At 48.5% G+C, this 26,614-nt stretch overlaps 2 protein-coding genes across 2 annotated transcripts; one reads left to right on the forward strand and one right to left on the reverse strand.

Annotated features, from left to right (window-relative positions):
• Positions 1-23,494: 23,494 nt before the first annotated feature.
• Positions 23,495-24,601, forward strand: N7446_014169 (protein arg-6 mitochondrial; the record flags this gene model as incomplete). Its single annotated transcript, XM_058522908.1, has 2 exons — positions 23,495-23,497; positions 23,621-24,601. 2 exons carry the CDS (start codon positions 23,495-23,497, stop codon positions 24,599-24,601), a joined length of 984 nt encoding a protein of 327 aa, XP_058364784.1.
• Positions 24,602-25,015: 414 nt separating this feature from the next.
• N7446_014170 (uncharacterized protein) lies at positions 25,016-25,520 on the reverse strand (the record flags this gene model as incomplete). Its single annotated transcript, XM_058522909.1, has 2 exons — positions 25,016-25,202; positions 25,267-25,520. 2 exons carry the CDS (start codon positions 25,518-25,520, stop codon positions 25,016-25,018), a joined length of 441 nt encoding a protein of 146 aa, XP_058364785.1.
• Between the last annotated feature and the right edge of the window lie 1,094 nt (positions 25,521-26,614).

A 26,614-nucleotide genomic window follows, 5' to 3' on the forward strand; every position in this document is an offset into this window, starting at 1 on the left:
GGTAGTGCATTATTTGCCCTCGCAAAATCATGCAAAGACCTTGATTTTAGACTGCAGCCCAGCATCTGGAAATACAACATCAAATTTCAGAACAGCAATCTGTTGCACCTGGCCATCAAATACGACAACGTTGGTCTTGCGGAGGTTTTGCTCCGGCACAACGCCAACATTAATGCATTTTACCGAGGCAAAACTCCTTTAATGAGGGCGCTCAAATACTCTTCCGCTGCTGTGCGGAACCTCTTGCTCAGTCGTGGAGACCTACACATCAACATTCAAAATCAAGCGCGGGAGAGCGCCCTGTGGTATGCTATCCACTACGATACCTTTTCCGCCGTCAAAAGTGTCTTAAATCAACCCAACTTCCAGGTGGACATCAAGCACAAACACGGCCGAACGGCGCTCCACCTAGCAGTCTTCGCAGGCCGAATAGGGCTCGTGCATCTGCTACTTTCTAGAGGCAGCGACCCTGATCTACAGGATGATTCGGGCCACTCGCCATGGGACTGGGCATGTCGCTTCAATAGACCCGTGATGGAAATGATTTTTTCAAACGATCCGATGGCCAAGGTGTTTCTTGGTACCAAATCATCACAAGAGGCTGAGCTACCTCTTCACCAAGCAGTGGCCTATGGGTCAGTAGAGGCTGTCAAAAGACTTCTCAGGCAAAAAAATCTGGATTTGGACATCCAGAACCGAAAAGGCTCTACGGCGCTCCATCTCGCCGTTCAAAACAAACGTTTGGAAATGGTCAATTTGCTCCTAAGTCACCCCCGTGCCAACGTGAACTGCGAAGATAAAGATGGCAATACGCCACTTTGGCTGTCTACTTACTCGTCATGCGACGAGATAACCGAAAGGCTGTTGGCCGAGAAAGACATCAACGTCAATTTTGTTGGAGGCCGCGGGAGATTCGAGACGCTGTCTACATCTCTCCACCACGCCGCGGCCAGGTTGGATACCGTGCTCTTACGACGGCTGCTTGCGGTGCCAGGGACCAGTCTGAATATCTGTGTTGGAGGCCACTCTCCAATCTCCGTGGCTGCATATCACGGTCGCGTGAACACGGTTGCTTGTCTACTGAGTATGGAGGGTGTGGAGATCAATGGAAGGGATGTAATAGATCCGCCTATTTGTCGAGCGGTTGCACATGGCCATCTCGATGTGGTAAGACTCTTAGTGCAGCAAGCGCACGTCTGAACATCAATGAAAGTACGATCGCAACTCACGACACTGCTCTCTGCATTGCCGCCAGTGGTGGTGACTTGGAGATGGTCCAAGCACTACTAAGCCATGATCGGATTGATATCAACATCAGGAATCGATGGTCTGAGGATCCATTGATGTTGGCGGTCAAGGGTGGGCATTCCTCGATTGATGATGCACTTGTAGTCAATCCCAGACTGGAAATCTTCAGTTTGAAGCGATCGCTGGATCTAGCAAGAAATGATTGCATCCAGACGGCCATTCGAAGCAGAATAAAAGACGCCAACACTCCTCAAACATTGTTGAAGCGGTCTCCAAGGAGAAGGTTCGGTGGTCTGTAAGAGCTGGCGACATCTACTTCGGGTAGCTGTCATGATGCAATGCGGGACGGCCGAGTTAATTGACACTTTCTCCGCTAGCTACACTGCCCACACTGTCATTGGACCCGTAGTTTTTCGTTTATAATGTATTGGGTCAATAAAAGCGACACTAGAACATGCGGGATTATTCGCAGACACATTCCACAAAAGCTGTAATATGAGTTCTCGAAAAGATATAAGCTTCTTTCCCTGCGGTAACTCTTCATTGCAACATCGTTGGATACTGTACATCATTGGATACTCTCCACATGGTAAAAGACATAGGACAATCAAGAATTTAGAATCCTTCAACCTTCTCTTGCTATGCCTGGCAGCCCTGCCAGGTTGAGTCTGCAAGGGTGATCCCAGTCATCGAGGATTCTAGTCAATCGACCCCGAGATGATTCCAGTGCCTGGTCAAAGAAGCGCAGCCGAGACAGCTGCTTGTCGTGGCGAAGCTGAAGTCCGTCCCTCTCTTTAGTCAGGTGACTGCTAGCCTCCTTCAAGATCCGATTGCTCTGCTCTAGGTTCTGGCCATCGATGTGTTTGGACACGCACGACTCCCATAGGCGTCGATAGAGTCCGACAAGTCGAGCCGCGGGAAAGGCGGACTTGGGATCGTTGCGTTCGAGGTCTGCTAGTACCTTCAGAATAGGTTGAAAGGTAACAGGAATATCCTGTATAGCTAGGGAAATACAATGGATGTACTAGGCGATTGGCGCAACGGAATCAAAAAAGGGGAACTACCCAAAATGATGAGATCAAAAGAGTGTTGATTCCTGCTTCTCCTATCTACTGGGATCGAGGGGGTTAAAATACCCTCGAGAATACCTGGTATCGAATCCTCTAGAATCCCAGAGGTACCGTTTGGGTCAATACGATGCTGATCACCATTTTCCTGACAAAAGGGCTCGGTTGCCAAGGTATGTCTTGTTTCTGCTTCCTGTTGCGAGGGAGAGAACTGCGACGGTCAGCAAGAGCATTGGAAGCTGAGCCGCTTTACTTACCGGTGGAGGGACATGATCAGAAGCCTCCTGGAATTCTCTTTTTCAGAAACGATTGGCAATGCACTGGGCTGTTGTTCTCCTTCTTTTTACTGGTCTGGCGTGCTGTTAGGGGCATCCATCTTGATCGCACGGGAACGAGTATCTGGGCAATAGCATGTCCACTAAGTCTTGGAGGCTTTTATAGACTAGAAGACATCGGTAGCTAGGTACTCAGTCTCATTTTACCATGAAAGTTAATCAGCGTAGTCAGCTTTTCAATCGCTTTTCAATCTCAGCACTCTGTTAGCAGTCCGTTTAATGATGGTGCTGGTGATCAGTCTCGTGGTGTTGATGGTTGGTGAATGTGCCTCATACAGTCAACTCTCGCTTATACCACGGTGGGATATTGCACATTCTTGATAATAACACATCCCTTGCTTGGATGGCCCCTTCATTCCAGTTTTTTCCATATAAATTGACAGAATATAACACATTTTGTTTTACCACACTTTCTTCCTCTCAAATCTGCTTAGTCAGCGCAATCAACCAATCAGAATGCCTCAATCTACAAGCTCTCCTACCCTCCCGACCCCACCCAAGCGCGTCAGAATGGGACCAAAGCGTACCAAATTGGGTATATCAGACGCGCAGAAACAGGCACTACGGGCATTTTGGTCTAATACTAGCCCAAAGCCCACGCAGACTGCATGTGCTAAGTGGTTTGAGGACCAATTCAAACAAGTGATTGACCGGTCAACCATATCAAGGATCCTTTCATCCAAATACAATTATCTTGATACGGGCCCTGCAGGGGCAAACAAACGATCTTCATCCTCTCGTTGGCCATTATTGGACCAAAAGCTATATGACTGGGCAGATAACCATATTGGCAATGGAATACCAATAAATGGCCCTTTGATCCAAACTAAAGCAGCTGAGCTTTGGAGACAAATACCGGAATACAAAGATCGGACCAAACCTCAATTCTCTGAGGGTTGGTTAACTCGCTTCAAACAACGCCACTCTCTTCAATATCATACTTTCCACGGAGAAGCTGCCTCAGTCCCATCCTCGGTACATGATCAGATCAAAAGCACCAAATCGATTTGCAATCAATTCAAACCGTCCGAAATCTACAATATGGATGAAACTGGCCTATTTTGGCGACGTATGCCAAATGGTGGTCTTTCAAAGGGAAAAATTGCTGGCAAAAAGCTTGATAAAACACGAATCACTATTGTTGTTGCATCAAATGCGGATGGTTCCGATCGAGTCCCTTTATGGTTGATTGGCACAGCAAAAACCCCTCGCGCACTCCGGGGGTTAATTTCCGAGCTCTGGGATGTGTTTGGCGTCACAACAAGGCAGCATGGATGCGTCATGACATTATGGAGGACTGGTTGCGATCTTTCTATGGGCGTATTCCCTTAGATAAGAAAGCTTTGCTCCTTTTAGACAATGCTTCACCACATGTTATTGGACTCCAGCGAGCGCCACCACCACCCCGGATTACGGTTGTTTTTTTGCCAGCAAACGCAACTTCAATTTATCAACCCTTGGACCAAGGTATTATCCAAAACTTGAAGCACCATTATCGGAAGAAATGGATGCGCTATATGATTGCTTTTCTTGATCGTGGGATAGACCCAAAACAAAGAATGAGCATTTATTATACTGTTACCTGGGTAACGCAAGTTTGGAGAACAAGTGTATCAGACCAAACGATTATCAATTGCTTTAAACAAAGTACTTTGATTAGTCCAAAGTCTATACCTATACCTGAGTCCGCGCCCGAGTCCGCACCTGAGTCTGCACTATTTTCCGAGCCCGGATTGAGTGATGAGATTGAAAGTCTATATAATCAAGCAATTGATAAGCTTGGTGATAAAGATATTGTGCCATTTGACGAGTTTTTGAACCCTTCGGACGAAGACATGTTAGAAGATGGGACTGAAGGGCGAGATGAGACCAATGAGCAAGATATATATATTGCCCCAACAACCTCAGAAATTCAGGATATTGACATTGATGGGCCCCCACCTGAGCTTCTGTCTAATTCTGCTATATTGGACAGCCTCCAGGATATCCTACTATGGGTTTGTAGCAAAGAAAAGGGTACCTCGGACCATATTAGACAAATTGAGAGCTTAATCAGCGACTTTGGCAGGATTCAGATTGATGAGAAACGTCAGGTGACTTTGGATCAGATGATGGGATGGAAGACTAAATAGGTATTAGGGCTTAGAGTTACCTCAGTTCCCTCAGACCACAGCCAATGATGAGACAGAATTCTGCCGATTCTGCCACGCTAACCCGATTGGGTTGCTTCATCAGCCCGTGGTCTGAGCCGGGAACCCCTTCCGTACATACAAGTTTCCGGTTCTCGCCAGCAACCCCACCATTTGGTCAAGGTGTGTTTTCTCAAGCTCTCTGAGAGTATTTCTGACATTGTTAGAAAGAATGGCATCACCGGATTTGCCCAATATGATCTCTAGATCGCGAAAGCGTGCTCGACAATCCTCCCTCGAGTGGCCTTCTTCCAGTTCACCATTACAAGAACCACCTGCGTCTACTCAGCGATCTCGTTATATCTCAGGATTGCAGCCACGCGAACGTGTCGATATGGTACTGGCTGAGCTTAATGATAAGCACCGGTGGACAATCAAGGATCTTCTTTACCACATGGTGCATGCACAACCAGTCAAAAAAAATGGATATTCGACATCGTATCGAGCACAGAAATTGTCTGACGCTATATATGGGCAACCTGAAATTATTGAGCGGCTAGGTAGTGTCTCAAAAGACATATATGCCACTGGTGCATCCGATCTCGTGTCTCGGATACAGACCGAGATTCGAGGGCTGATTAACGGAGATATACTCGGCGAGTTCCAGTCCAATGTGGACCCTAAAGATATGGACATCTCTAGCTTGGCTACGCAGATGCAGAGGAAAGCTCCAGAGCTCTGTGGACTGCTCGTTAGCATCATGACACCTCCAGGAAACCATCGCGATACACCCAAGATCCACCAGGGCAGCATTGTGATGGTCTGTTCAATTCTGGCTTGCGCTTTTGCACCACGGAAAAGCAACAACTTCCCGATGTTGATCGGCTTGTATTTACATGCAATGGGTGTCAAGCGACGTGTGATTAGCTTTCTGGCTGGCCTGGGGATAAACTCAGCATACCAGACTATCATGGACAGACGGAAGGAACTTGCAGAACTAGGACAGGTACTATAACCGCATTTACCGGAGAATAACATGTTCTGGCTGACTTCTTACCCCAAGATGTGTACAGAAACAATTGAAACAGAATGCCCAGGCTTCTCGCAGGAATCTCATTGTGGCATGGGATAACTTTGACTACAGCCAGACTGTTCGACATCAAACTATTCGTGATCCATCAGAGCATATCTCCGCCACCACTGGCAAGCTTTGTATCGGTCAGTCCATCCCTGCAGGAGGGCTTCTCCGATCTATGTTCCATCCAGAGGTTACACTGAGTCCTCATGATATCTACATGGCACCAGGCAATCAGGATGATGAGATCTTCCATCAATGTCAGCGCCATTGGATTGCAGAGGCCATTCGCTATACTCATCGGGAGGCAGTAGAGAAACTATTTACTGCGGAAGCGTGCGTCAAACCAGGCCAGATGAAACCGCGAGCCCATCTTATTGACTGGCCTGAATTCCCAGCAGTTAAACGACTGCAAGCGCAGAAGACAATTCACTACAGCCTTGGGCCAATGTTATACAACGAAGGCACGACAGAGGGGACATACAAGGTCATTCAGAATGTCTTTCTGGAGCAACTGGGGGATGATGATGATACAGACCTTGATGGGCTTTTACAACTGGTTTATGGAGATCAGAAAACAGTGTCACTCCTTCGTGCCGTCAAAAAAGAACGTGCGGAGGCTTCTCGTCTTTTCGATCGTTTCAGCTGGATATTGCCAATCCCCGGACTGTTCCACTGGCGTATGAACTACTTGGATATGATCTTTGAGCTCTATGCTGGGACAGACCACCCTACCGTTGAATCGACGATCCATCATAATAAGGTCTGTCTCGGTTGCGTACAGGGACACAAAAGTCCATTCCACCATAAAGAAGAGGTGGCTACTCGCTCATTTGACGCTCGCGTCACGGCCATGTTCTATCAGTTTGTCCCATTAACAGTCAATTTCGCGGATGCTAAAGATGTGGATGATTGGATTCAAAGCCTCGGAAGGGGTCAATTCCTGGACGTTGTGGATCAGATACGCCAGTCTCTGTTCCATTTTAAAGAGCAGCAGTCTAAGGTTCGTGAACGAGAAGGAGAACCAGTCGACTATGAGTTCTCAGCACATGCGAAATTCCTTCAGCAGATGGAGACTTACAAGTCCTTGAAGCTTGCCATCAAACTTGGTGACATTGGAATTATCCAGCGGATCTTTGCACAATGTTGTCTCCTCTTCCCTGGCACAAAGAAAACCCGATATTCTTTCCTCTCCTTGTATATGACATGGCTCACTCAAACCAAAGCAGCTGATCCCGAGCTGCAGACTGCCATTCTTGCCAACGGACTTGTGAATCTACGGGGTGCGGAGGACGGTTGGTTCGAAATTGATCGACTGAATGAGTTCTTCAATCTTCATATGAAGACACTCATGTCGACTCGACGGACCTCAAATCTGGACATCACTACCATGTTCCGTCGAACTGCTCTCACAGCCAGCTACTGTACTGATCTAAAGGAGCTTCTGGAGGCTACCTTTGGAGAATATAGCAATGGGCGACACCAAAATAAGGATGCTAGCCAGGATGTTCGTCATCTAGCTTATCAGATCTCGAAGTGCATCCAAAAGCAACCAAATGGTCGGACAAGAGGCTTTCAACCATGTGATATACTCACAGAAACAATTGGCGAAAAGCTCTTCAAAGCCGTACAGAACTTCAATAGCCTCGTCGTCAACGGACAGTGGGCACAAGAAGTTGATTTTAGCAAGATGACATCGACTCCTATTGCTGTTCTAGATGAGATTGAAGAGAATGACACATGACACTGAATAGCAGGTTGCTGCCGGGACAGCTTTAGCTATACTTCTCTTCATTCCATTGATAATACTCCCACGCTATATTATAAGGTGACTGACACACATTGATGGAATGCATCAGATGGATTGTTCATCATTCTCTACCAGACCTTAGAACCTAGGTCTTCTCCACCCTTCATCACGCGACGCCCATTTCCTGATACCACACCGAGGGCCTTGCGTTTGGGAACTGGAGTTGCCGAAGGAGGAGGCATGTCCATAAAAGCTTGGGATGGCGTGTTAATATCAACCCACGGAGAGATATTCCGAGATGGAGTTGGTTGACTGGTGCTTTCTGGCGTGACTGCAGAAGACCATGTGAGGTTGCTGCATTCACTCATTTGACTAGAGTCATTCGACACACGCTTCCTCTTTGCAGGGGTTTGAATAGTGGCCATAAAGGCTGCTTGATATGCATTCTTCAAGACATCCACAAGACCCTCAGCAAGCTGATTCGACAAAGCCCATATTCCCAATATTGTCTGAAGATCCTTTGCCTGGAAATATTCCCGCTCCGAATAGGTGGCATTTTCAATATATATCGCAAGATGGACATATTGTTCTTCTGCCAGTATGCTTGAGCAATCAGGTATGAACTTCACTCCGTTCAAAGCGCTTGAAAGGACCTCCTTGGACCAATATTTTAACTGGTTGATGATTATCTCGTCCATCTGTCCTGACCTCGGACCGTGCTCAGTATACAGATAACGAGTTGGATCATTGAGCTGATACTCAGGATTGCAGTTGCTGCAGCACCGGTCACGCCGAGGATTACATCTGAACTCTTCAGGTTCATTGAAGTAGTCCAGGAACCGTTTCCGGAGGCATTCTGTAGGCTCATTGGCAAGGAGATACCAAAATTCAGGCAACACAGCACGTCGCTCTTCATGACTTAAGCGTCCACCTTTCTGTGGTCTCTCAGGGTTTGCTTCTTTGACTTCATCATCTGAATCGGCCAGTGGGTTGTCTTCCGCTAGATCATCATTTTCTGTATGAATCTTGCGTTTCACGGCACGTTTCTTGATACGCCCCTGTATCCACTGATCAACGAGAATAACGATCTTTCCATCCTGTCCAAGGCGAGATGCCCGACCACCGCGTTGCCAGAGCGTTGCTGGTTGTAGGTTTTTGGGGAACCGATACATGACAACTTGATCAATATCCTGGAGGTCCACTCCGAGCGCTAGTGCCTCGGTGGTCATGAGGACACGAAGCTTGGATTGCGGTCCGGGTTTCTGAAGCTCTTTGATCATTGCTTCCTTGTCTCCCTTTGCGGTGTCGCTATGGTAGACCTTCACCGTATCCATTGCCTCTTTGAGGGTATAGTTGCAATGTTGAACACTTGCCCCATCTGGTTGCTTGTTATGCTGCAGCCAATACCGACAATTTTCCATGGCAGTATATGCATCATTCTTCGAGTCAAAGAATACCAATGTCTTTGGGATTCGTGACGGTCGTAAAATGGGCTGACAAGGACCATTGTCAAACAGGAAACGCAAGGCCGTTGCCTTCTTATGCGCGCCTTGTGGGATCCAAGCTGTTTGAATGAGCAACTCTGGACGATTGACGGATGTCCGCAAGATTTCAACATCCTTTGGAAACCCAAGTCCCTCAATAACAACGCGCAATGTATTCATATCAAGCGTAGCAGAGCATGCAAACCAGGGGACGCCACTGCCGAATAGACTTCGCAATTGATGCAATCGCGCATAGTCCGTTCGAAAATCTTTGCCCCATTGAGCCACAAGATGAGCTTCGTCTACAACAACCAGAGCCAGCCGGTCTCGGAAACCTGGATGCATAGCAGTTGAACGGAACTTGTCACTGATTGCAAGCTCTGGACTCACGAGGACATGTGTGAACTTGCCCGCTTGTACCCTGTCAAGAAGTTCGGATGAGAATGTTTCCCTGTTTAGGAAACAAGGTCGCCCTCCAATGTTCTCGATGTAATTGGTCTGCTCAACGCCAATTTGATTCAATGGAAGCACAACAAGGGTGATAGACTTATCAAGCAAGAGTGACACTGCTTGCAATATCATACTCTTCCCAAATGACGTCTTCGCAATCAGGATAAGGTCCTTTCTCAGGTAGATCAATTGTCTCAATGCTTGCAACTGACCCGCACGTGGATAATAGGGATACAGCTCTCGAATTGCTTGTCTGATGGCTTGGTCCTGTTCATCCTTACGCTTCTCAGACGCATCGCGAATCAGTTTCTGCGCTTGAAGAACTGAATTCTTCTCAACTTGTTGTTTCTCCAGCAAGACAGTTGCGCCCTCATTCTCGTACTCCACTCCCAATTCAATAGGCTCTCCAGCCTTTGAAGAAGGTCGATTATTCTCAGAGGCCAACCAGTTATCCAACTGTGTCTGTCCATTTCCGGGGTCGTTCAGTTTCGCGTTATATTTCCGAGGAGGCTTCCGTCGTGATGGGCGTCGATCTGGCATCGTGAGGCGGGTTTGGAGTCAATTCTCACGCGATAGAGTTAATATTGTGGATCAGATGTAGCCACTATACATTAAAATATGTCAATATATGCTTCATGGAGGTTTTGGCGGAATACTTGGGGCATATAATGGCTTTGACAGCTTAAGAAAGGGTTCCTTCGGGTATTTTAAGGACATATTTCTCACCCACCTTTCCAGTTATACATACAATTTTGGTGTCAATGGGTTCAGCTCAGAAAGATGCAGAAGACATCGTCGCCCGATTCTTAATATTCGCGTGGGTGCGCGAGAAACTTGGAAATATTGAAAGACGCGCCTGGAAACTTCGCCATATAAACACGGGCAAAAACCCCGGAAACTTGTATGGTACCACCAAATTCCCAGCTCAGACGTTCCCCAAAAAAGGTGTGTCAGCATCGCTGGAAACAGCAGGCGGTGGATGGCCAAATTCACCGCCTTTTTGGGGGCGGCTGAGGTAACTGAGGTAAGCTTAGAGTTAGCTTGTCAAATATTATGTCATCCTCTCACCAAAACACAACTCAATTATACCACGTAGTTTGGCTTGGATAGTATGCTGTGGTATAAGCGAGAGTTGACTGTATTAGTGGCTTCCGGTGATGAACGGTCCAAAAGATATATATTCAATCACAACGCATTTTCCACAATCGTTTGAGAGCTCAGAAACCCCAAACATAAATAGAGTAAAATCTAGAGGACAGAAAAAGAAAATCGAAAAAAGGATATCTATCTCAACAAGATCACAGGTTCAAAACCCCGTCAACAAGGACGGCCAAGCTTCAACAGGTTGACGGGTTGAGTACCCGTGCCCGCGCGACCACGGCCTGACGCTTTCCGCAGCCTAGACGGGCAGAACCACACACAGCTCAGACAATCAACACTCAAGCAAGGCCAGAAAATTTTCATGTTCCTTGGATGGAAATGTGAGCGCTCTTGGTGAAATCAAAGAATGAACAGCTTCATTGCCTCAATATTAAGACCGTAGATTCAACAATGACCCAACGTTTCTTAACCGACTCACTTTGACTCATTTTCAACATGACTTTAGCATGTTTTCTCGATGAGCATCTAAGATCGCACCACGAATTTCGCTGCTAATAGTTGCGGTAGAATGAAGGCATGGGTTGCAACAGGCCTCACTTAGGATAGACATCGTGTTCAACGTTTGTTCTCTAGTAGAGCCCGCGTGCTACAGGAGCCGAGAACCTATAAATACGTCCTCTTCCCCCAGCAATTTGTTCTCCATTACCATCACTTGGCTATGCAGAGTCGAGCAGGTCTTCGATTCCTGATAAGTTCTTCCCTTTGACCTACTGGAATTTCACTGTATTGACATCTATAGTTACATCGTGGACCGACAAGCTAGAAAGTGCTTGTGAGACGCGACGACCACCAGGTCCACTATGTCACTCATGCCAGCCGATCAAGAAGCAGATTTGGGTTAGCTAGTCAAAGTATCTATGCGAACATCTGTCCACCATAGCAGCCGACCACTGTCCGCTCCTGAATATATCGATGCAAAAGAGCGGTCGAGGTAAGTCTGTCTCAGCGCGACCCTATCCGAGACTAGACTGACTTCAAAGATGATGCGAAACAAAGAGCCATGCATTCCATCCAATATACACTAGCCACGGTGCCCTTTCCCGTGTCGTCTTTCAGAACATGTGAGTCATGGATTGCCTTGCCGATCGACAAGCTAACGATGGACAGGAAACCGTTGACAGCGCACCAGACCGAGTCCGAACCAGCTCTCCGTCAGTGCTCCGCGCAGGGTCATGGCTTACACGCCATTTCTGGCCCTATCACTTCAAACCATGCAACATGTCCTATGTGAAATACTTCAAACTAAGGCCGCGGGCAAACAGCAGGATGCATAAGCCCCAGACGTTCGTTGTGCACGACGAGGTGAGTGCAATATCACGCCTCCTGCTGCGCCGGGTCCGATGATTTGTGTCAACTCTGCGCCGGAGACACAAACACCACTGACATCTCTATGCCGTTGTAGGAGCAGCCCATCGCCGACCGCGACAATTCTTGTGGCGTGTCACCTATTCCCGCCGAGTCAGATAAGACCCAGGGCGCGACGCACGCCATCGCGTCTTCCCCCTCCTCACCGCCTTCACACCATGAACAGCGGAGTGCCTCAACCTCTCGCTGTCTGCACGAAGCTGTCTCCTAATACAACTGTACAATTTTTTGTCACACGTGAGTTCGTCATGCGCCTTTGCCGTGTTGTGAACTTGTCGGTTCATCCAGCGCGGCTTCTCGAAGCGACAGCCGGAGAGTGTGACGAACCTGGATATAACATGGCATATTGGTGACTGCATCGCAGAACTGATTTGGCAGTGATCTAGTTGGTAAGCAGGTATGATCACGAATCTTGTTGATTATCTGTCTCAAGCATACACTCGGATTCTTCATGAATAACGTAGAGTACAACACCTTGTCCAACTGAATCAACACTTGCTGACTCGGGTCTCACCACAGGAAGACGCCGTCAGATTCCCATCACCCGAATGCAAAGCGAGCAAATCTCTTATCTGCTCGACCTCCCCTACATCAATACCATCTATGCTTTGTTTCTTCCACATGACTACTGGTGGCATCGACGAGTCGCTACCTCGACCTTCTCCCAGTCGATTTGGTTCATCAGATCATGCGTTGGTATGCCTACCTGATGCAGACCCAATGGAGCGCATAGCAATGTCTGTCTCCCGGCATTTGAACCCTCTCGTAGAATGGCCTACTTGCGGCTTGGATCCCTGGCGTCCAGTGGGTGACCATCGTTGTCCTCAGATGGCATCTAGCGTCTTTCGAGCCTGAAACCCCTAAGAAACCGGGAGACGCCAATGTTTTGTCTAGCTAGAGCCATATTTTCGTACTGGCGAGGTTGTTAGTCGGGACTGCTTGCATGGAGAAGGTGAGGCAAAAATCCCGTCATTTCTAGCCAAATCAACTAACAATAGCCATGTCAGCTTCGAATCGATGGACAAGACCGCGGATGGCCAAACGATTGAGAGGACCCATGACCCAAGAACTACGTCTGATAGAGTCATCTTGATTCCTCTACCTCTCCGGGTTGCTGAGCTTTTGGACATGTACGGGCGAGCGGGAACCACTCGGACATACACGGAGCTGCATGCTATCAGGATTGTTTGCTTTTCCCTGTTAGACAGAAGCTTGGTGATTTCATTCCTAAGCCTGTGTTTTTCTATCCAAGCCCGAGCACTACGTGCAAAGCCCATACACCTTGAATGTCGGAGCAGCTGGAGGTCAGTCAAGTTATCCAGTATCGTTCGTCCATTGAGGCCGTCGTCTAACATATCGCAATTGGAGGCGCAAGCACGTCTTGCCAGCAAATCACCGATTCCTCTACGTCTCTGAGCTCACTGTGCTTTGACCATCTATGATGTATTTCTCCGCGCCCAAGACGATATCTGGCATATCACTGTTGAGCAATTCACCGTGAAGGTGGGTTTGATGTCTGTAACAGCACCACAAGAGCCCTCGGGTTGTAGGACCTCTGAATGTCCCGTACAGCCTAACTGAATTATCTACCCCAATAAGCGCTCATGTTACGTTTGCTTGGGGAGGATTTGAGCGGATGCCTGCTAGGGTCACACGTAACACTCCTGTAGAAATATCACCAGGTCCCGAGCGCTGATCGTGGAGAGTGCCTTTACCGGTTCTGATTCCAGATGGCTTGTTGGGCCCCGATCGGAATTCAGTCATGCTATATCAGCAGCGGAGCATGATTTATCGCATGTAGTGGGGAATAAGCGTAACAGAAGGTAACGACCGTTTCTTCGTCGCTGTAGTGGACTTCTACGAGAGTTGGTTGGATTTACTGGCGGGATATTATTCTCAAAGTTGCGACGGCTCCTACATGTAGAAGGAGCGGGTCAGATATTCCCGAGCCAAAGCTACCAATGACATGTTAACCTCGGGAGAACGAAACTCACTCTCGTAGTCGCTCTATGATGTAGGCATTCTAGTGTAGAATAGGTTCGAGTAACTAGCAATAGTCATTTCAAGCAATTTTTTTCGCGACGCAAGAAACTGAGCCTATCGCATAATCATCTTGGATTGAATCCGTGATTCGGATTTACGAAATACATCACATGGCTCTACACTTCCTAGTTCTGATCTTGAGTGTACAGTATATTGCGTGATCAGAGTTGCACAATTATTTCGAGGCCATAGTCAAGGTGTGACCAACAGGGATCAAAATTGCTTTGCAGGATCAAAAAAAAAAAAAAAAAAAAGGCAATTGAAGTTTCTATGATGTGGGGGACATGGCAAGAGACCGCGTTGCCTATGTGAGACGGTGACCAGCACTCCCTTCACCGCCCGACCATTCACCACATCAACATCAAACATCAACATCAAACATCAACATCAAACATCAACATCAAACATCAACATCAAACATCAACATCAAACATCAACATCAAACATCAACATCAACACTCTCACTAACTCTCACCAACATGTTTGCTCTACGCCTGAATGAAGGGTGTCAATTTCACTACGCGAAAGGACTATCGGACCGCAAACTATCAGCGCAGAACATTTGGGAACCTCCCCTTTGATAAAAATGACAGTTTCGTTGTTATCGTATAATTTTGGCCATTGAATTTGGGACGATCTATCTAGGGCTCATTCTATCTATCCAATGATGATCCTTCGGAAAAAGAAATAGACTATGAGGAGGTTGGGCAGGTCTTTGCTTCTTCGAATACTGTTGAATATCGAATACTGGTCTCTAACACCACGAAGAGGTGCCTGCACATTGCTAGAGGGCTTTTTAACGCAGCAATCCCCTGCAAAGCACGTTTGTTGACGCAGAGCTCGTCCTGCGAAGCACATTTTTACACTCGCGGGGCTCAGGGCAGCGAGGGAGCACACTCTTACACTCGCGGGGCTCAGGGCAACGAGGGAGCACACTCTTACACTCGCGGGGCTCAGGGCAGCGAGGGAGCACATTTTTACACTCGCGGGGCTCAGGGCAGCGAGGGAGCACATTCTTACACTCGCGGGGCTCAGGGCAACGAGGGAGCACATTTTTACACTCGCGGGGCTCAGGGCAGCGAGGGAGCACATTTTTACATACACAGGGCTCATTGGCTGTGAGGGAGCACATTTTTACATACACAGGGCTCATTGGCTGTGAGGGAGCACATTTTTACATACACAGGGCTCATTGGCTGTGAGGGAGCGCAAATCTTACATCGCTGGGCTCGTGGCAGCGACAGCCGTGGTCACGGAAGGTCTGGAGTTCTTGGTTTCGCAGAGCCCATCCTGCGAGGCACACTTGTTGACGCAGAGCCCATCCTGCGAGGCACACTTGATCACGCAGAGCCCATCCTGCGAAGCACACTTGATCACGCAGAGCCCATCCTGCGAAGCACACTTGATCACGCAGAGCCCATCCTGCGAAGCACACTTGTTGACGCAGAGCCCATCCTGCGAGGCACACTTGATCACGCAGAGCCCATCCTGCGAAGCACACTTGTTGACGCAGAGCCCATCCTGCGAAGCACACTTGTTGACGCAGAGCCCATCCTGCGAGGCACACTTGTTGACGCAGAGCCCATCCTGCGAAGCACACTTGATCACGCAGAGCCCATCCTGCGAAGCACACTTGATCACGCAGAGCCCATCCTGCGAAGCACACTTGTTGACGCAGAGCCCATCCTGCGAAGCACACTTGATCACGCAGAGCCCATCCTGCGAAGCACACTTGATCACGCAGAGCCCATCCTGCGAAGCACACTTGATCACGCAGAGCCCATCCTGCGAAGCACACTTGATCACGCAGAGCCCATCCTGCGAAGCACACTTGTTGACGCAGAGCCCATCCTGCGAAGCACACTTGATCACGCAGAGCCCATCCTGCGAAGCACACTTGTTGACGCAGAGCCCATCCTGCGGAGACTCTTGGTGTCGCAGATGTCCCTGCGAGGCGCTTTGTTGACACAGGACCTAGGCTGCGGAGAACTTGGTAATGCAGCGGTCTCCTGCAGAGAACTTGTTAACGCAGCGGTCTCCTGCGGGTCTCACTTGTCATCACAGCGCCCCCCTGCGAGGTAGTCTTGTTGACGCAGCACCTCCCTGCGAGGATTATTATTCACGCAGACCTATCCTGCGGGGTAGTCTTGTTTTCGCAGCACCCCCCTGCGAGGATTGTTGTTCACGCAGACCTATCCTGCGGGGTAGTCTTGTTTTCGCAGCACCCCCCTGCGAGGATTATTGTTGACGCAGACCTATCCTGCGAGGTAGTCTTGTTTTCGCAGCACCTCCCTGCGAGGATTATTGTTGACGCAGACCTATCCTGCGAGGTAGTCTTGTTGACGCAGCACCTCCCTGCGAGGATTGTTGTTCACGCAGACCTATCCTGCGAAGCACCTTTTTACGCTCGCGGGGCTCATGGCAGCGAGGGAGCACAGTCTTACATCGCTGGGCTCGTGGCAGCGACAGCCGTGGTCACGGAAACTCTCGAGCCCGCAGGCAAGAGAGGGACACTACGATGCATCAAAGAGTGAGGACCAAAGTGTGAGGATGGAAGTCCTGAGAATTTTGTGCTGGGAATCCGACCCCTTTTATAATTTTTCGGTCAAGTCTCTACCATGGAACCATTGCGCCGAGGGTAGCGAGAATCACTGTCCTGGTTGGCGCTGAAGCAAGTCGAACGACGTTGAAACGGTGTCTGGACACCTTGTGGCCTGCAGATTCATGTTTCGACATGGGATCATTTCTCTCAAGGCTTGCGTTGAGTATGGTGAACCACTTTCATCAACTGCTGAAAGAAAGCAACGCCGCAAAAATGTGATTCCTACATATTGTTGAGTTTGCAATTAAATCGCTCAAGCGGTGGCACCCTACATCTGCCCGTTTAGCCACGGTCACCGTCTCTTTCATGAGGGTTGATGTGCTTCAACAGATGCCAAAATAATAGGTTGGAAAATTTCTGGTTGACAGAAACGCTGGACTGTACCTGCGGTTGGCCGGAGGATCCTTTGGTCTCGCTCGAATCAATCCTGTTCATCCTTGGCCCCGCGCCGCTGAATGTTATTTCTTCCCTGTCTACTCGCAGCCAGCTAATGTTGCTTTTACTAGAATCTTTACTCCCTTACCGCACAGATATTGACATACTCTCAAGCTCAGGATGAGGATTGTCCTTCTTTGGAGGGCATAAACAAAGTCCAGAGCTTATTGAAAAGTTTCCATAGGAAACCGAGCCTAGGACAACCATGTGAAATGTGCAACCAGGCCCACGAGCTAGGTTCGCGTGATCGCCACCCCCTCGCAAGATTGCAACGCTACTATCACATTGATGAGACTCTGGATACAAATAGCGCCCGACGGACCAATCAAACACAATGCGCGAATTTAGACAGACGCAGGTACGGTTCTGCGATGCAGATCCCAGCGACGACCCACCGGACACTAGATCAAGGAGGTTCTATTTATGGCCCGGAGAAGAAGTGAAGGATTTGCAAAGGTCCAGACCGATCCACAAGCCCAAACTTGACGGCCGTCAGTGTCCGATGGAAAAGGACTTTGTTGCGTAGAGGGTACGGCCGAGGTACGGTCCAGGCAGGTGAGGTATTTGGAATATCGGCGGAATTTTGGCAACAGAATGGTAGCCTAAATCCCGATCCGTGGTTATGCTTTCCTGGTTCCTGTCACAGGAGAATAATTCTCCTGTCAAGTGGCAAGTTGCTCCTTGTCTATCAGGTCTGTCGAATGTTCTAGAAGCTCTGTCTTCTGTCCTGCATAAAGCTTTCCCGTAGTGGTTGTACTCTCTGAATCCGACACAACCCCCTCAATCGTCAGTCCCATATCCCTAGCGGATAGCTTGTGGAAACTTATCCGATCATGGACAGATCTCATGAGCTTATGTAAAAATATCTCCGGTTTTTGCACTAAAACCGAAGAACCGATTGGCTGCCGGAAATGGGTTGAGGTTGTGGGCCGGCCCTCCTGCGGCCCCTAAACTTTATCTCAATTACCCTCCGCATCTTGATTACGACTGTAGCGAGAGAGAATCTTTCTAGTACACTGCTGGTCTGTTCCAATACCCCATACATGAACAGGTCGAAACTCTCGTGATTCTGCCCCAATTCTCTGGGCTTCTCTTTTGGGCTGTAGGGCTTAATCACGAGCAACCTAGAAAGCAAGTGAGGCAATAGCCCGGGCCTGAATCCTTCATGACCACCGCATTCTCTCACCGAGCAGGCGATTCCATGGGTCGTCCAGACTAAGTGGTGGAAATGATTTGCGGTTCCGCTGATGATCGTCAGCTGCGCTCGTGATTCCACGGTCTCTGTCTAACTAATTTCCTCCTGACTTGGGTGTAGTTCAAAACAAATCGTACGCTTCACCCCAAAGATTACCCTGCTTTCGACCATCGACCCTATCAAATCCAAGCAGTCGTATTACCTTGAGCCAACAAGAATGCCGTATTTCCATTTTCCTAGAGCCCCCTTGCTACCATGTCCTGTCTCCCCATGGGAACACTCATAGTATCGTAAATCCTTATATGCTGTCCGCAGTATTTACCGGGCCACATAACACTCCGATGAAATCCTCCTGGTTTTGCATGACAAGGATGAAAATGTGTAGGCGGGCCTGATCCAAGGGCACCACCATCGTGCTCGAGTCCTTTGACTTTGGGACATCCTCTATATTGTTGTCATTCCTAAGAAGGGCGATTGCTACTTCCTCTACGGAATACATGAAATGATATACAACTACGCTTATATTCCTCATGCTGAGGCTTCATTGCTGATCACCGCCTTTATTATAGTAACATTTACTTGGACTAGTGTATCGTGGTAGTTGGCCACTGTTCCTTGGACATCGCTATGTAGCGATCCAGCCGATGAATGCTGCTAAAGTACACGCTCTGTTCGCCGGTATCTCAGCTTCCTAGCAGCACAGACACGATGCACATAGTCCCACCTCCAGGATGACGACCGTGTTCTTTTAGGCCGGCACGGAAGCGGTGCTGGCGTCAAGCGGTCTGTGGCAAAGCATCAGCATGTAATATGAGACGATTAAGTATTTCGTACCTGGAATTGGGTTCGTTTGAGTTGGCCTTTTGCTGTCATCAGGCTGGTTAGGGTCGACCGCTAGAATCGTTTGGAACCATTTGTCGATGTTCCTTTGGGCAGGGGTCTTGGCTGAAAGACTCGACTGTGAAGCGCTATCGACCACCGAGCATCGTACGGGAACGGCTCGCTTTGGTTTGCCTGACTTTTGGGGAGCTTTGGTGCCAGTGCCACTCTGCTTCCGCAGAATATGGTACTTTTTCCCTCGTAAAGATTCAACGCTTCGATGCACCTGGTATTCTTCATAATATGCGTCGGAGAGAGCTTTCCACGACAGCTGCGGATGGGCATCCAACCATGGAAGAAGGTTTTTCTCCTCTCATTCTGGCCAGCCGCATGCGTTACGTGGGGACATGGTTATGCTTGGGTAGTTGGCAGAAGTGGTCAGAACAGGTGAAGAAAACTGCAGAAAGTGAACTTGTAGATGTAGGTTGTTGAGTTTAAAAGATTGAAGTGTGGCAGATAAAACCGACTTTTATGTGTTTATGAGACCCAAACGAGCCCTCATTTTTGATGCAACGCACATCGTTGAGAATCAACAACGTTGAACGCGGCCACAAGAGTCCGTTCTTGTTGACAATTTCTCGTTGTTTCACCATTTGGTAAATTCTATTGTCTGATCCGCCTCTTAGTGAGTCATTGTTAAAAAATGTGCAGATTCAGCAATAGAATATCTACGGGTAGAAAGTAGGAATGAAAAATGCGTGCACTTACGGTCCTCTCCTCAATTGTGAGCGAGCAAACAGTCAATCCGGATCCCGCGATGCAACATGCTATAAAACCCGAGCGCCTCCTCCTATCACAGAAAACCAGAAGTAGGACCACTCCTCACCCCAGCGTAACTCAGACCCAAGTATGGGCGGAATTCGCAAAGTCTCGCACACTCCTCGACGACACAACTTTCGAAGCCGACTGCAACGTGCATTGTCCTTGTCGTCCTCTGAGTCTGAGGATACTGGTAGTCCATCCAGATCCGCTACAGGCGATACCACAGAGGATGATTCATCCTTTCAGGAGGAACATGACTTTGTCGACCAGGAAAATAGCACCTCGGCCGATGAGAGTGAGCAAGAAGCTGTACGACAGCGAAAGACTGTGTTTGGACACCGAAGGGACTTGGAACCACGCGGGCAGACTCAGCTTTCCGGAGATGGCAATTCGGTTGCTCTGGAATGCCTGACGGAGTAAGTAAAATCCCATCAAGCACATAATCATGATTGGCCTGCTAACAACATCTAGACTAGATAACCGGATGCGGTCAGTTGTGGTCCATCTTGAGTGACAATGTAAAGCGCTAACTGTCTCCGCAGGTCTATTGAGCGCTCATCGCAGGACCAAACCACCTGGAATGAATCGATACGCAATGATCTGGCCGACATTTTTGGTCGATTGACACTCGTCGAAAGTGAGATCCAAAAGGGGACACGGCAGGGTTCAAACAAAGCTACAGAGGGCCAGAAGATCGGACGATCCTTGCGTCGGCAGCAGTGATGCGACTGGAGGTTTACTTGGGTATCACATTATGTATATCAGAGCAAGATCAGTCTGTATTGGTCTTGAGGTATGACCACCAGTTCAACCAACAGAATATGAACACGCTCATCATTGACGCCGGATTGGACGGTCACTGGATAAGCCTCAATTGACTCAGTGCCAAGCTAATGCCATGGCGAGCGATGGACCGTTTGTCGTTGCATGGGGTGTTTGTATTTTACCAGTGATCTTCTAAGCTCTGCAGACAGAAAAGTTTGACTGGTATATGGACTGTACCGAGATGGCTTTTTTGAACCCTCGGGCTATTGTCGCGAGCCACCACATTTTACCGAGTAGATTAAATCTTTGATTAGTTCCATCATTGCAGCTGATTTGTATTGCCTGGCCCACTATGCTTGTACTCGGTCTGTGTAAGTGAGGAAATTTTCAAGAAAGCTAAAACTACAGTAGTGCTCAAGAATCGCACACATGTAACAAATGATCAAAGATTGGTTGCGGCTATTGAAGTACGATCCTTAGCGGTTGATACGCACAGTAGTGCCACATTTATTGACTTGCGATATCTGACCCAACGAGAAACTGCTATTTGTTATTGAATTGGACAGAAATACTACGGCAAGCTTTGACTGAACGCCGAGAAGAAATAATGGCTATAATGTACAAGAGAAGCGCGGGCTTCTCCACGAAACCCATAACACAGATATTAGCGATATTCCAATCGGATCATTAGAGAAGCTTTTCCTTTACGGCATGAGAGACCATGTGAGTAACAATCCACAGGCCAACTTGGTAAGGTATTTTTTCTCATCTAAAGCGTATCTGAGAGTCTCGGCCTTGATAGGTCTGATGCTGAATACCGTATCGAGGTGCTTGCGCGTGCTCAAGTTACGAAAGAACGTAGCCCTGACCTAGGACAATTGATAGAATTTACAATACACACGGGTTGGCACAGGACATATATAATCAGAACGTAGCAAAATGCTTCTTCAAGAAATATCTGCACGTCGGATACAGCGAAAACCATCTTCTGCAGGAAAGTAAGGACCTTTTCAGGCTAACGCACCCTAATCGTCAGACAAAAGATTCATCTCAGTTGGCGGTAGGTAGTTCAGGTTGAATACCTGGGACATGGTTACTTTTCGATTCGGAGATGCTGGGAAGCATATCCTGGCCAAGCATACCCGCGCCGCCCTGATCGGGCCATTCTGCCTGGATCATTCCGGAGCCCGGCAAGTACGTTGCCAGTCGTCTGTTCTGGAGGACGTCGATTGCACCCCAGAATCGAGTGGTTGCGGATACCAGCTCTGCGTGTGCCTGATCCAACACCAGCTGTATATCATTCCACGGGACCTGATCTTGCAGAGCGGTGTTCGTGGATTCCACTTGCAGCTGCAATTGGCAAATCTCACGCTGGAGCTTCTGCTGCTCGGCTAATGCAGTATCCCTTGCCATGACAGCGATTTGCAATTCCGAACTCTTTTGCGCTTTCTCGGCTTTGAGCTGGTCCAGCAACTGAGAAAGATCGTGGTTCTCTCCATTTCTCTCCTCAAGCACCTCTTGAAACTCCTCCTCAATATTGCTCATCATCCCGCAGACAAGAACTTACGCCATGCCCGTCGATGTTAGCAGCAATGCTGCACTCGTAGACCCACTTTACGCGCGGGTGCTAGACGTTGAATACCTCTGCAGGGAGTTGCATACGACCCAACCCCAACTTGCAAATCTTAAGCGCGGGTTTCTCCATCGACATAGCTTCATACTCTCCGCAAGGTGATCTGTTGTATGTTTTCCCTTGATAGAAGTGGTAGTAAAAAAAATATTTAATACTAAAAACGGGATAGGATAAGCAGGCGGTCACTTGAAGCACACTATGCGAATTCGGAACTGATATTGGCAGATTCTCAAGGTAATAAGGTACCACTTGATCCTGCCATTGGTATTTGCATTACCCGGGCTCCCGTAGTCGGGGAGCTGTTTGTCGTCGAGCTTGAAGACAGTCGGAAAACTCAAGAAGTGTCATATTATATGTATGGTCAATCCCTGGGATGAGGATAAAACGCACAAACTAACCAGAAACACCAAAGCACGTATTCAATCACCATGGCCCAATCTTCCGAACATAGGAGTTCCCTCATATGCTTTTCGTCGGATTGGGACAAGGTCTCGAATACTGTTATATCGATGGAAGTCTTCAAGAGAAGCGCCCAAATTGGAAAGTAAAGCATAGCTACAGTACAAGTTATTACTACTCTCCCAACTGAAACTATAGAACAAAGTGCAGAATCGAATCACAATCTATAAATCAGCATAAATCTATCAGAACACCCATACAGTCAATTGCATTGCTGTCCACGCCTCCGTCTAATTTGCCCTCAATACATATAATGTTCAAAAAGGAAATAAAACCAGACATTGAAAAGCATAACTAAGGGTCTCTGCCTGACCTGAAGCACTGCGTGAGTGAACATCTGCCTGCCACGGCGAATTACGGCAGCTTGCTGAGGGGCCTAGATGTCGTGACCTCTAACCCCTCCACGTTAATTTGCCAGCCACCCGGTTCAGATTGGCTCCCGTCGCTGTCATGTCCAAAAGCCTCTTGACTCGACACGAATCTGTGAGCCCTTGTCGGAGTTTCTCGTTCATAGTCTCCTCCTGCCCATGTCTCAGCAGCGATGCATACACCATCCATTCCTGCGGCTTCCCGCATTCATCCCGGCCAGACTTTCTGAAGTTGATATGCCTAGATTACGAGGTGCGGAGCTATGCAGAAAAAAATATTCAGGTCCCCATGGTTAGTAGTGTATGCGCGGCTCCTTCTCCTCCTCTTCTCCCTAACACCCTCTCTCTGCTCCTCTCAATCCGTTCTACAAAATGAGGACGTTTCCCCTAGCGACCTGCTAATTATCAATTAAAGCTGCCGCGTGTTGGTGATCAAGATGCTGTCCCTTCACTCCACGCTAGCTTCCACCAAGCCCCTCCGATCGCTGTGTCGACTCCCCTGCGCCAGGGCCGACCACACTCGCGCGCCGCCGACCCTCTCCTGAGCTCGACCCGGAGCACCGTCGTCCATCTGCGGAGCAACATTGGTTCCAAGGGCGAGGCCCAGCAGTACCTGTCCCACTTCTCCTCCGTTTCCCCCCAGCAGTTCGCCGTTATCAAGGCCAGCGGTGCGATTATCACCGAGCACCTCCAGACCCTGTCCTTGGCCCTCGCTTTCCTGAACCATGTCGGTCTTTACCCGATTGTCGTCCACGGTGCTGGTCCGCAGCTCAACCGCACGATACAAGCCGCCGGTGCCGAGCCCCAATTTGAGAATGGGATCCGGGTCACGGATGGCAAGACCCCGTCGCTGGCGCGCAAGCTCATTCCGGAGGAGAACATAAAGTTGGTCGAGGAGCCGGAGCGTATGGGTGTCCATGCTCGGCCGATCACCGCCGGTGTGGTTTTGGCCGATTATCTGGACAAGCTCAAGTATAACCTGGTGAGTACGATCAATGGCGTGAAGAAAAAGCCTAGTGAGTCGGCCATTGCAGCTGGCTGCCTACCCATCCTGACTTCCATGGCCGAGACCCCCGATGGCCAGATGCTCAGTGTTAATGCCAATGTGGCTGCTGGTGAGCTAGCCGGCGCTTTGGAACCATTGAAGATCGTTTACCTCACTGAGAAGGATGATCTGTTCAATGGTGATACCGGCGAGAATATCTCCGCCATCAATCTTGACGAGGAGTATGACCACCTGGTGACTCAATGGTGGGTCCGTCATGGAACTCGCCTGAAGATCAAGGAGAGCAAGATGTTGCTGAGCGACCTACCGCGCTCGTCCAGCGTGGCCATCATCCACCCTGCTCGCAACACAACTGATGCCAAGCGTAGAGGTCGGTCAACGAATCTATAGTTTCCAGTAAAACGCAAGTATTCAGGTTAGATAAAGTCTAACTGCAGGGTAGGAGGCCGGTCAGTGAGGTAAGGTAGAAAGTAACAAGTTCAAATGTGGTAAGACTGTTTCTTGAGGATTCCTCACGAATCTTTCACGGAACACTCTATTTAACATTGAGTCTCCAGGAGGACATCGAGGTTCAATATACCGTGATTCGGTGAGGACAACTCAACTAATGCAAGAATAACATGAGGGGAAGCATCTCTTATGAAACGTAAGAAAGAGGGTGCGTTATAACAATAGGCTCGTGCGGCTTTCAGCCAGCCACGTTTTCACCTCCGCTTCATGGGCGAAGCGGTGCCGGTTATGAATAGCTTCATGAAAGAGAAGATAGTAACTCTCTATAACCAATTTTCCCTATGGCTAAATCAATCATGTCAGCTGGTATGAGGATGGCACTGGCTCCGTCATGTCCCAGAAATCCACTGTCACATCGCAGTTCTTGTAAACTGCATAACATTCCGTTCCCCCTCCAATTGCGGTGGGCAACCTAACCCAGTATGTGCCGTCGTAAGAGCCAAGATTGAAGTTATACGTCAAGTCGTGGTACCGAGAGTTGCTATATATAGACAATATTAGCAACGGAAGGTTCATTGTCACCTGGATAGCAGATGATGTCTTACCCATTGACTGCGGTTGACGATTGAAATTTGGCATACATAGTACCACCATGGAATCCGTCGGCATAGTAGGTGGAGCCTACATTGGTTGGTAGTTTATGTGTCTGGCGATGGTGATTTGAGCCGCAATTTGGAGAATTGATAACAGTGCATTGAACAGCTGCGTCGCAGTGCATAGCCAGCCTCAACATGACGACGGTTGCTAACAGAGCCTGTTTCGGACGGACACCTGGTGGGAAATAGGAGATTGTACGCATTCTGGAGGACGACGATATCAGCTAAATGAAGGCAAGAAGCCTACTTAACTTATGTTCGAAGGAGGATATAATGTGCTTCACCTTTTTTATCCGTAGTGTGTTGCGGCTTTTATAAGACCTTAAGTCTCCAGGGTCTGCTTTAAGCTGCACTACGAGACAAAATAAAAACTGTGTGAGAGGCTGGGAGCCTATTGGACAATACTGAAACAGTAGCAACATTCGTTATCTCGAGCAGATCCTGACAAACTAAAGGAGCGGTCAAATACCGCTATGGCCTTTTTGGGATAGGCTTGTTCATCGTTCACCCAATTTCCCCTAGTATTTGTATGGTATTCGGACTAAATTCGGATACGGTGTCTGTCGGGATATATCCTTCTATCTGAACAAGCTAGCGGTAACTTACTGCTGGCGACTGCCGGGATATCATCCCTTGCTTGGTGAACGCATTCTTGCACCAGGCTGCCGCCCCCGTGTTGTGACCGCCGAGGGCCGGCGTGTAGGATCCAGGGGTGTTTCCCAACTAGACTGAGGAGATAGATCTATCTACATGAATCAATCAACTTTCGCTTTAGGAGCATAAACACTGTTCAATTAAATGTGTACACGGTACCTAGCTGGTGATATCAACAGTGTCATAACACGCCAGAGCACGGACAGTAGGCTCGAGAGATCGCTCAACTGATCTACACACCTCCAATCAATCATCAGGTTCTATTTGGACATGTGCAGTACTAGCCAGTACATAAATTCCTAATCCTGTCAGATCCGTCTACGCTAGTGGGCCATGTTTCTGTTGGATCCCCTGTACTGATGGTATTGTCCTGTCACCCTGATACGCACTACTCATGCATTAGGGTTAGACCTGTATCTATAATACTGGGTCGTGACCCACATAACTCTACTAGTAATACAACCATCATACACATGCTACAAGAGTTTCCCACATCAATAATTAACTACGCCAACATCAGTTAGCGCGTGCCTCCTACAAGGCTATCAGCCGACTCTGTAATTCTGGGAAAGGCGTCTCCTAACGGCATCTGGGCGCATTTTCCGCGATAATATTATTCGCGTTGCGGAATACCAACTCGATA

The sequence above is a fragment of the Penicillium canescens genome, assembly GCF_028828765.1.
Source record: "Penicillium canescens strain IBT 15451 chromosome Unknown utg000014l_segment0_segment0, whole genome shotgun sequence".
Taxonomy (NCBI): Eukaryota; Fungi; Ascomycota; class Eurotiomycetes; order Eurotiales; family Aspergillaceae; genus Penicillium; species Penicillium canescens.